At 43.5% G+C, this 12,038-nt stretch overlaps 1 protein-coding gene across 1 annotated transcript in view; it reads right to left on the bottom strand.

Moving 5' to 3' along the window:
• htra1b (HtrA serine peptidase 1b) overlaps positions 1–12,038 on the bottom strand; it is a 29,814-nt gene that overhangs the window by 5,436 nt on the left and 12,340 nt on the right. Inside the window, exons 4-7 of the mRNA XM_085361091.1 lie at positions 11,661–11,750; positions 1,740–1,934; positions 830–862; positions 339–453 (exon numbers count right to left, since the gene is read on the bottom strand). Coding sequence (XP_085217217.1) covers positions 339–453; positions 830–862; positions 1,740–1,934; positions 11,661–11,750 — 433 coding nt within the window. The remainder of the gene's footprint in view (positions 1–338; positions 454–829; positions 863–1,739; positions 1,935–11,660; positions 11,751–12,038) is intronic.

The following is a 12,038-nucleotide window of genomic DNA, read 5'->3' on the forward strand; positions in this document are numbered from 1 at the left end:
GTTTTAAAAAATCTGATTTGAGGTGTGAACGTTTATTTTGATAAGGAATGACCTCAATATTCCTAATATAACTTAATGTTACTGCATGCTCACAGCAGTTAGGAATTTCTGTTCATCTGTGTTGAGCTTTTATTGCCTTTTAAACTGCACGGGTCTTTCTCTATAACTTAAAGAGACATTTGTCTACTTTTTGTAAATTATGTCTGGATCCATTTTTTAAACGCACAGCTTTGTGTGAGTGTTCGAGCATGTGAGACTTGTGCCACGTTGTCTTGCTCTCTTTGGCCTCGTCTGCTCCGTCTCTCTGACATCAGCTCCGTGATAACACTGCTACAAACCTTTAGCTTGTCTGTCGTGTGACTCTGCCAGGAACTGTCTGATCTTGTCCGAGGGGATGGCAAAGGAGATTCCTGCTGTGACCTTCAGAGTGTTGATGCCGATCACCTCCCCATCCTGCAGCACACACACAGGAACAAACTTTAATTTGCCAGCGTTTCTCAGTAAAAGCCAGAGTCCCACATGAAGCTTGTGAAACAGCCAATCTGACGCCTCTTTTTTTTCTGTGGCTGACTGAAAACAAGCTTCTAATCAGAGTCAGCTGTGGACCGGGACCCTGCGCCAAGCGTTACCTAAACTCTTTATTTACCTTTCCTAATAAGGACTTTATGCTTCTTGGTCTTTATTTATATGAGGTTATGTATTTCTCCGTTTTGCAACACGTGGATGTGGTCCAAGTAAAGGCAGAGCTCAGTTTCTGCTTCACAGATATCATTCTTAATGATACGGATACAGCTCAAACAGGTCATCTCACTTTTTCTCCTTCACTTACCAGATTGACTAGTGGTCCTCCAGAGTTGCCGTACTGCAAGAAAACAAACAAGCAAACAGTTAACGTGAATTCAGTGAATATTATTAAAACAATTATTTAATGCTTTACCCATTGAAAGCTTACTAGGAGAAACTTTTGCAGCTCTTTTTCTGAGCTGAGCGGTTTCTGTCATATTTCAGACCTGCTCATAGAACAAAACGACCGGGTGTGCATCGGAGGATGCTGAGGGTGGCCTCTTCCTATCCAGCAACCCTCCTATTGCAATGGTTATCAAAATGCATCCTTGTTGACACATATTGAGGTGTCAAAATTCATCATTAAGGGCGCAGGGGAGGTCTTCATATATCGTCTTTATGGGGGAAAGAGTTAAGAGCGACCTCCATGGCTGAAAAAATGACGAAAACATAGAAGCTTTGGAAAGTGCACTTCCACTAGTGGCCACTTGAGGCAACATTATCCGCCGTTTCTGAAGAGCTGTGAAGCCTCAGGACTAGTGTTTCTTTTACTGTGGCCATCATGTGACGAGAGGGGCGGGTCAAAATGTGAAACCATATCACAGATGATCCCTCACTCTGAAACATGGTATGACCAAGACTGTATGACAGCATGACCCAATGAATGACCGAGCTCATAAAGTTAGCAGTAACTGTATACAGAGGTTAGGCTAACGTGCCATTTTCCCATAGACTTCTATAGGACCAGAGATCCTTTGCAACTATCGCCATCTGGTGGCCCTCAGGTGGAATGCATGATTTTAGGCACTTCGGCACTGGTAACAGTTAATTTCTTCCTTACATGTATAGTATATAAATATGTCTCCCTTTTTGAAATTATTCTAACACTTAAATTTGAATTATTAGAGGTGTTTTTCAGACTTGATAAGACCCACACACTTTGTCCCTTCCCTTACATTGATGATGGCATCAGTCTGGATGTAATCCATGTCTGAGTTGCGCAGGCCAAGTTCTTTGCCTCCCCTTTGGGTGGTGCTGACGATGCCGGTGGTGACGGTGTTCTGCAGGGAGAACGGGCTGCCTATCGCGACCACAAACTCACCGGGACGAAGGTCTGCCGAGCGACCGAGCAGCAGCACCGGCAGCTTCATCTGTTGCAACAAAGAGAAGAGACGGACAGGACACAGAGTGAGACACCACACATGTGAATCAGCTGATCGAACAGAAGGAAGAGGTTATTTCTGTGCTGGTCTTGGTGCACAAAGCTACATTAGATTTGTTTAAAGTCTTCTTTTACATGTCTTTCTTCTAAATTGGGCAAAGAAAACAGAAAGTGAAACAAATGATCCGAGGTTTTCCTGGCTCAGAAGGGTGACAGCTCTGATCCTCTTACTGTAAAAATCACTGAGTGTCTTTCTTTGTTTGACAGAAACCTGCATTTTCCATTTTCTTTCTCTAGTCGTTGGATTATCAGAAATGACTACGACTGACCCCATTTAACAAGAAGTAAACAGTTTCACTTCAACGCTGCTGAACATGACAAACGCCTCCATGTGGGAAAAACCTTGATGGTGCACCATGATTGAAGGAACAGCAGCCCAGTTACCACACACACACACACACACACACACACACACACACACGTAAACAGCAGTTTATTCTCTTTAGGCCTGTGGAGACAGACGTGCGTTTCCTGTGGACAGCTGACTCAGCTCTCTCACTCCGACGAAGCCTCCTCTTAACCCCAAAACCCAAACTCTTAAATACAAATCACCATTTCAGTCGTGCAGCCTCATTGCCCCTGAGGATCACCGCTCTCTTCCAGTTAAACCTCAAACTGTAACAAGTATTTAGTTATTCAGCCCTACAGTTGAGGACTGAGGTTCATTCAGTAGTTCTCTGTAGCTGTCATTCTGGTACATCATGCCTGCAAAGTTCACCTTATTCACCTTAATACATCTGACATGTGTAAAAACGTTAGATGATTCTCTTATTCTCTAATATATCTTCTAAGGAGGTTTGCCAGTTAACAGTTATAATCCTTAAAGGCAGTTATTGTATATTCCTGTGTTGCAAATTGATGTAAACCTTACAAAACCAAACCGAGCATCAGACTATGACAAAACAACAGTTATGACCTAATGTTCAACAGTATTGCGTTAATGAGGTTACTGCAGTTTAGCAAAAGAAAAGCTGAGTGCACCTTTCTCCTACTGGAAATGCAAAGTTTATTTTGCCAGTGAAAGTGAACTGTTTGGACTTTTATGAGTAATAATTTGTTTAAATGCACTTTAATAGATTCTTATTACTCCCCGACTTACTCAGTGTCGCTCTCTCCTCCTCCTCTGTTGGTCTTTTCATTAAATCCAGGAAACATTCAGACTGAGCGCACGCACACACACACACACACACACACACACACACACACACACACACACACACACACACACACACACACACACTAAGGCTAAATATTCAATTCACTTTTATGTCCATTGTGCCAAATCACAACATCTCAGGGAAGCTTAAAGTTCAGGACCTTAAAGTTTCATTGAGGAAAACACAATGAAACAAGGAAAATGACACTTAGATGTTTGACCTTAATGTTACAAGACGAGTTTGCATGTTCTCCCCGTGTTTGTGTGGGTTCCCTCCGGGTACTCCGGCTTCCTCCCACCGTCCAAAGACATGCAGTTTGTGGGGATAGGTTAATTGGATAATCCAAATTGTCACTAGGTGTGAATGTGAGTGTGAATGGTTGTCTGTCCCTGTGTGTTGGCCCTGCGACAGACTGGCGACCTGTCCAGGGTGTACCCCGCCTCTCGCCCTACGACAGCTGGGATAGGCTCCAGCGCCCCCCGCGACCCTGAAAAGGATAAGCAGAAGCGAATGGATGGATGGATGGATGGATGGATGGTTACAAGACTAATACGTGAGACACCGCCTCCTTACACTGTGAATTTCTTCATATTCATAAAAGGCAAAAAAGGGTGGTCTCCTTCCATCTTTGGTATACTCGCTGTTCAAAAACTGCAACACAATGTTGGCATCTCATGCACAGAGTCGCACTGCTGCAAACACTGCTCACACTCCCCCAGAGGAGATGCTGGGCTGATCTCGACAGGCGATGACTTAATGTCCAAAAGAACGACTGATTTGAACCCAGTTCCAACTGCTTGACTCACACTGACCACCCAGAGCATTTTCCCCCCTGAACTTCTCACCTTCTCCATCCTTAAAGTTTATTTTTTACATGAAGGTCATCATTAGAGACTACATCCCTCTTATATACAGTTTATCTGATATGGAGAGCCATACAGCCTTGCAGACTGACGCCACAAGCTTCATTCCTGGGCGAACTCCTCTTCCTTCCATGCACATAATTCTTATCTAGAGGCATGCAGTTGGTTTTCAGATATGCTGATATCACCTAAAGCTCAACACGGGTTTTACCGAGAATTTGTCTTCTGAGGCGAAGGCATGTCAGCACTGTGGTGATGCCAAGTGGAATCTGGGTTTAACCTTATCTGACAAACTGCTGTCCTCTGCAAATATCACAGCAGAGACCTCTTGTGCTTGTGTGGTGCTCCTGTAGCACATCCGAGCCGAAATCTAACCGTAAAACAACCCAAACCTCACCATCAAACTGCAAGGCCGATATTCTGCTGGAGAAGAGGGACATCACTGGGTCACAAGGTACCTGAAAACATAATTTTTCTGCCTATAAAAATATTTATAGATTTATAACGAATAAAAAATCCAAACTTTAAAATTGGCTATTAAAGACAGTGTAGCTTCATGTTGTTCATTGACTCGGTGTTCAATTCCCACCTTCTTCGATGCATTTAAAATCCTAAGAACCTTTGGCTCCAGCCCGCAGCAGTCTGGAGGCCAACCCTCCGTGAACTGCCCGCTGGCCCACTTCACGCCGTCCTACTAACCTACTTCAGCCCCACATGGATGACGTGGAACAGAAAAACTGAGACATAAAGCAGTCATGATGTTCGGACCCAACTTTTATCAACACCACACTCCACCAAGCATGACAAATGTCTGTTTCTCTGTAAGTGTGTGTGTGTGGTTTGTTTTGCTGCTGACAGACACATGTGTTGCCAATTTCCTCCGTTAAGTAACAAGCCTGAAGGCTCTGACCCACTTTTGCTTAAGGTTTTGTAAGCGAGAGAGTGACACAGAAAAACTCTGAAGGGAGAGAGTGAAGGAGGGACAAGGTGAGAAGGAGGGCAGAAAGGAATGAAGGGTAGATGAAAAACAGAAAGGATGGAAGCAGATGTGACAGATGTGGAGGCATCTCAGCTCGAGCAGAAACCGGGCGTGCAGTGAAAGCTTGCCCGAAAGCACAGGTATGATCGACACATTTGTACATGACTGCTGCCCGGGCCCGTGGATGCTGGCAGGTGAGGAAACAAAAAAAAAAGTGAAACCTGAAACAGAAGCCAAGTGTGAGATCGAAATCTGTTCTTTATGTCAGTCTCCCTGCTCACCCAGATCAGTGAAGGCACACAGTGCTTGAAATGAGCTTGAAAAGTGTATAAATTCTATAAAATACCAAATTTTGCACAAATCAAATTATTTAAATCATTAAAAAATTCTTAGTAGCACATGTAAAAATATCATTCACTGTTACAGATGTTGTTTTACTCTATTATTTGTTAATGTTCACAGTATTTGTATTGTAAAACTGTTATTGTGCTTTTGTATGAATGCATTTCATATGAATGCAAGAGCACACCCTTTTCACATTCTTTTTAGTTGAATCTATGAAAAATGCCAGACATAACACCGTTAAGTTGTATTTGGGTGCCAAGAAGGTGATTCACAAAGTGCTATTAGCCAAAAATGTAGCATTTCTTGGCACAGGGTGCAGCGTGCTCTTAAAAAAAGTTGACTAAACTGGACGAGTGAGGACAAAAGAAGAATTGTCAGGCCTGGAAGAAAAATGTACAGCAGATGAACAGTATCTGAATGTCACGACGTTAAGAAATAAGAAAAAAACAGCAAAGACCTGACACATCTGGAGCTCCCGCTGATCGATCTGCTGTTCACTGAAGTCTGATCAGAGTGACCTCAGGGAGGGGCGTCTGTCAGGAAGCTATTCACAAGGAAGGCAAACAGGGAGAAATGGGGAACGGGTCTGATGCAGTTATGAATCCAAATGTGATGTTTTTGGTTCAAATCATCACAGAGGCCACGAGAGAGGTACAACAGTGTCTACAGCCAACTGTAAAACAGGAAGCTCTGCCATTGTTTGCATCTCAGCCAGTGGAGCTGATCTTGCAAAAATTAATGGAAAAGTTGGAAAAGTGTGGTCAAAGGATCTGATTGACAGCAGACGTCAGTGTGGGATCATCTCGACAGCTGACGTGACTGAAATAGGAATAAACAAAGTGACGACTGGATTTCTCAACACAACCTGATATTTAAACTTCTCAGTATTTATGCTTTAAAGGTACATTTTGTAAAAGCTCTCTGCAAAATGCAGTGAACACCACAAGGTGGCAGCAGAAAAATTCAGTGTAGTTGTTCACTTATTTCCTTTTCTTTGTTGCTTGAAACTAACGTGCATTTAAACCGGCGACCCAAATACCTGAAAACGTAAACAACAGAATGCTAAAATAATGAATCCCAACAGGAATCTGTGGGCATTATTCCAATGAGGTCCCCATAAACAAACACACACGCTAACGCACTCGCTGTCAAACATATACAGACATAAACAATGTGAGTCAGGTTATGAAAGGATTCGTTCAGCTGTTCTAATCAGACCTTTAAACCACAAACAGCTCGAAACATCTGAAGCCACCATCCAACGCACCGCCCACCGAGCTCCGCCCACCAGGAAAATGACCGTGTTCACCCCTCTGTGGTTTTTAGGATGACGGCGCGCTGTCCGGGCTGAGATTACAAAGTCAACGGGCCGGGGTCGGTATTAATTTAAGAGACAGCGACACAGCGGAGAGCGAGACGAACCACAACAAGCAAGACAGCAGCGGTTCGGTTCATCCCTTTAATCCTCTGCTGTCATCATCAGCCCTCTCCTTTTCATTATCCGTCACTGCTTCCTCTGCTTTTCGTGTGTTGCTCAGTCTTTGAGGAGGATCTGCTCTGTTTTTCCTCATTTTCTGTCAGAAATGACGGAAATCTTCTGCAACAGTGGTGGATGGACAAAGTTTCCAAAAGTAATTCCTGTAACCCAGAAGTTCAAACTCCTCAAAACACTAAACTTCACATATGTCTGTGAAGGTTCTCAGACCCCCTGGACCCCCCATCAGGGGGTCCTTTTGTCCCTCTGTGGGGGGGAAACTCCCACTAGGTTTAAATCTGGGACTCCCCACCATTTGACCTTAGAACTGAAGAAGCTTCTCGGATGAGAGGTGAAACGTCTTCAAGCAACTTAAAGAAGTCCAGACGCTTTTCTTTGCAAGCTCCTTTGACTAAACTTCACAGTTTTTCTACTGTTGGCAAACATGGTCATCTCAGGCACATCAGTCCCACCCACCAGCTGTTCAAACTTTCTGCTTATGAGGGGCAACCAATCAGAGGAAAGTGGACTGAAGTCAAAGACATCTAAAATAAGCAGAATACGAATGAGCGGCTGCTAGATAAAGAAGGATTATTTCAAACTGTGAATCATGCAAAGCTACTGTAGTGGAGTCATGAGCAAAAGTAAGCTGGACATGAGCAGAATCAGTCCCTGTTAAGAAAACTATTGTTGTTGTGTATGAAGAAATGGACCAGAGAATTTAAATAAGTAAAGACCTTCCAACATTAGAGAAGCCCAACAATTAGACGAGCCCCGATCAGCAGCGCATGGTGATGGTGGGCAGGAAGAAGTCCTTTGTAAGACCGCTCCTGACTGAGACCACCCTGCCTCTTACTCTGATAAAGGTTAATACAACATGTCACAGTATGAAAAGTGTAGCTGAAGTATAAATATGGAGCAGTTTGACCCAGTTTGTCTCAGCGCCCTGACATCTCACGAACATGTAAAACAAATAAAACATCATCTTTTCCTTGTGTTCTCCTTTTGTCTCTCGCTCCTCTCATCTCTCACTCTCTCTTGTCTTTCATGCAGGGCACAGACAGACCTTTCAACTGTTGAATTAAACAAACAGAGCAGAGATTTGCCAACTTTTTGAGGAATTCACCGAGGGGATAAAGCCTGTGAAGGAAAAATAACACCAGAGAATTCAAACCTCGTAATTAATGACATGAAGCAATGGTGTCAGCAGAATTCCGGCAGATCTCTGTAACCCTAAAATGATCTCTCTCCCTCTCTCACATTAACTCCTTATTATCACCACTTCATCTGATGTATCTTATATGCTAAGCTTGGAGTGTTTACAGTGGCGCTGTTGGTGCCGTGTTATTAACAGAACAGATCAAATCTGCCTTCGGCCTTCAGACGTCCTGGACTGTTAAAGCTGATCATTTCCCGTAAGCTGCTTGTGGGCACGTGTCAGGGAAAATGATCAGTGTTGGACTGAGGTGGAATATCACCACGAGGCTTCATTAAAAACAACACCCAGTAGCTCCTGTCTGCACATGCTTCCATGATGCATACCTGAGAGGCAACACAGATTCTTATAAAACTATATAAACTTAAGATTCAAATGCAAATCTGTCTCCACTGAGCTGAAACCTGAACGTTTCTGGATTCTTCTGCACGCTACTCGATATTTTTCTGATCAGATTTATCAGTAAAAACAAGCTGATAAAGCCTCTGATGTTCATTTCCAGCTCACTGCTTCACTGGACACGAACCCCGCTCGCTCAAAGACACGACCACTCACTGCCCGAATCACACACACACAGGGAACATCTGATTCACATAATGCTTTCCCTAGCCCATTACCCTAAACCTCACCATAACTTAATTGTAACCCTGTCACTAAAACCACATCTCAAAAATGCCTTCAAACTTGTTGGGACCAGGATTTTGGTCCCCACAAAGACATGAATACACACACGTGCTTCTAGTCACCTTTGCTGAAACAGTGCTGCAAATTATGTGATGTTCCTAAACCCCGTGAGTTTGTGCATCTTCACACAGAGTGCGCACACAGAGACACACACCCCGCCGACGGCCAAACACGCCACTTGAAACCACCACCGTCTCCTTCTGACGGGCAAAACGTGACGTCACATCCTACGGCGATGGTGTCTCTGTGCGGAGCTTTATCACGTAAGTGTGAAGAACTGGAACACGTAACTGGATTCAGGCTTTTTTCTGGGAATAAAGTCCAATCATGTCTCACTCTGAAAGCTGCAAAGCTGAAACGCCAGAATAAACTGGTGAAACCTCTGAGTACTCATAAGGCTTTACACTACCCTGCTTAATTTCACGAAATTTCGTGGTTAAGCTCTAAATCGTGTCACATTCAGCAGCCCTCAAATCTGGAAATGAGTTTGCAGTTTCTGCACTTCCTGTTCGCTCATCGTAAAGTCAGCTGCACCATCAGTTTCAGGGTCCCAGTCGTACTCGTGTTTAAAGCTTCCTGAAACTTCCTGCACGCACCTGACCTTTGGAGGTCTAAACGTCTAACAGACCACAGAGCAGAGACCGTGTGCCAGAGTTTGTTTTGGACTTTACATGCAGATTGATTTGCTTTTACTACAAGAAAGAAGTCGATGGAATGGTTCACATTGTTTCAGCTCTACAAGTGATTTCAAACCCACGGCCTGAGGATGTAAAGTCCCATTCCAGGGTTTTGCAACAATCTTGTCGTCTTTGGCTTCCTCTTGATTGTCTTCACCTGTGTCTAATTGTCAGTTAGACCTCAGTGTGTATATACTGTATACCAGGGGTCCCCAATCCCAGTCCACGAGGGCCGGTGTCCCTGCAGGTTTTAGGTGTGTCCTTGATCCATCACAGCTGATTTAAATGGATAAATTACCTTCTCAACATGTCTTGAAGTTCTCCAGAGGCCTGTTAAAGAACTAATCATGTGATTCAGGTGTGTTGACCCAGGGTGAGATCTAAAACCTGCAGGGACACCGGCCCTGCAGGTTTTAGATCTCCCGCGGACCGGGAGAGTATACCCTGCTGTATACTCTCAATCACAGTGTCTGTTTAGTGCTGTTTATCTCCTTTATCAGGCTGTCGGGCATTAAGCTTTAATGTTTAAAGTTTCTGAGCTCCCAGTGTGTTAGAAATAAACAGCACCACACAGCACACATGTGATAAAATGAATTAACTCCAGCTCAAAATGTTTAAGAACCTCGTCTTATTTGCAAAAGCGTTGTGGTTTTTTTTGTTCTTTGGAAAAAAATTTCACCATGTTACCATCCTCACCTGATAAGGCAGGGGTCGGCAACTCCAGGCTTGGGGACGGTGTCCTGCACGTTTTAGATGTATCCTTAATCCAACACAGCTGATTCATATAGTTAAATGACCTCCTCAGAGGCCTGGGAATGAACTAATCATTTGATTCAGGTGTGTTGACCCGGGCGAGATCTAAAACCTGCAGGACACTGGCCCTCGAGGCCTGGAGTTGGACACACTGTGATCAGGTCTCTGGTTAGAGCAGGCAGCAGGTGTCATGTGAGTGTGCTCAGCGGCTTAGCAGAGACTTTAATAAGTGATGTTGTGATACTGTTATCACAAACTGGGGGTTTTGGTTTAAAGCCTGAATATGAACTTCCTTATGTTGGTGTGTGCTTCTTATGTTACTGTGGACTTTTCTTCTTTGGTATTGGTGATTAGTAGTGCAATAATAATTTAATCTCCAAATGCATAAACACGTGGAGTCTGTGTTTTTGATATTGTGAAAACGGCGTGTGGCTCAGAGCTTGTATAACGCGCCCTGTTTGCTTTCATAAGTACAGCTGGACTTCATTTCCTTCAATTCATTTCCTGTTTTCTCACATTTTCGGAGCTCCTAGAACTGCTACAGAAATTCTTTTATAACTCCTGTGTGCGCGGACTCAGAGTCTTGTGGTATCTGCATTTTATGGCTTTTTTTTCTTCTGGTTTCCAGTCTTATGAAAGCAGTCCAGATCACAGTTGCATAAAACACTCTGTTTGCTTTATGCAACTCAGTACAGCTGGACATCATTTGCTTTAATGATGAATGACTTTAACTACCTGTCTTTAAACACAGACTGCACACAGATGCATCTGTCCTGTTTTCACTTTAGTATTAAATCTGAAACTTCACATAAAAGGTTTTAATACATGAATTTGACGTGTGAGGACAGACTTCTGCACAGGATGTAGCAGCTCTGACTGTCTGGACAAAATGGGACGCACCCACCCTTTCATTCTAAAAATGTCGTCCCATTACATAAATGTCGGTAAAAACCTCTCTTCCTGGCTTGAATCTGGCTGCCCGGTCATCCCAGAGAAAAAAACAAAGAGTGTGAGGAAGCAAAAACTCAAAGTCGCCCCAAACCAAATCGCTCCATTTGTCTCCACTTGCCCCACTCACACCCACTCTCATGACTCATCACTTTATTTTGCCCCAGAATGATCTTTCGGAGCCAAAATCAAAGGCAGAAGTTCAGATAAATGTTCACAAAAAGCATGCTTCACAACAGGGTATAAATGCACAAATTCAACAGCTTGCTTTGCAAAATAAAAGCGAGTGAGACGAAAGAAAGCAAAGAGGTGAGAAGAAACGAGGGATTATGAGAAACTCTATCTTAAATTTTAAAACAGAAAATACAGAAATACACAAAAGAAAAAAAAGGTGGAAAAATGAAGATGCAAAAGTAAATTTTCCAGCTAACTCGCTCGGATCGCTTTCTCTGCTCCAACAACTGCGAACTTTTGAGATGGAGCTGACGTGAAGATGAAAAAAGAACAAAAAGAAAATGAAATAGGGGCGTCCTCACTCTCCAAGCGTCTGCCTGCTTACCGGTGTATCGATCTTGATCAGAGCGATGTCTGCCTTCTCGTCGATGTCTTTGATCTTGGCATCATATGTGGCTCCGCTCTTCAGCTCCACCTGGAGGAAATTAAAAGATCTGATCAGAACTCAATGTCCTGATCCAAAATGGTCATAAACTGTAAATAAAAGATGGACGAGGCCACCAGGATGTTGCCAGTTTGTTAACAAAGTCCTGTTTTTAAAGCGGTGAGTATTTTCGGCCATCAGCGTCGTTGCTTGTTGTAACCAGATGATGACCGAGGAGCTGACTCTGACACCGGGGGATCCTGCATGCCCATGTGGCACCACATTAAACAGGATTAACTTACAGAAATGTATTAGGTTGTGTTCAATAGGACGAGAAAA

This window comes from Diplotaxodon limnothrissa, linkage group LG8 (genome assembly GCF_057381915.1).
Source record: "Diplotaxodon limnothrissa isolate DT_005_m linkage group LG8, D_limnothrissa_male_GT1.1, whole genome shotgun sequence".
Taxonomy (NCBI): Eukaryota; Metazoa; Chordata; class Actinopteri; order Cichliformes; family Cichlidae; genus Diplotaxodon; species Diplotaxodon limnothrissa.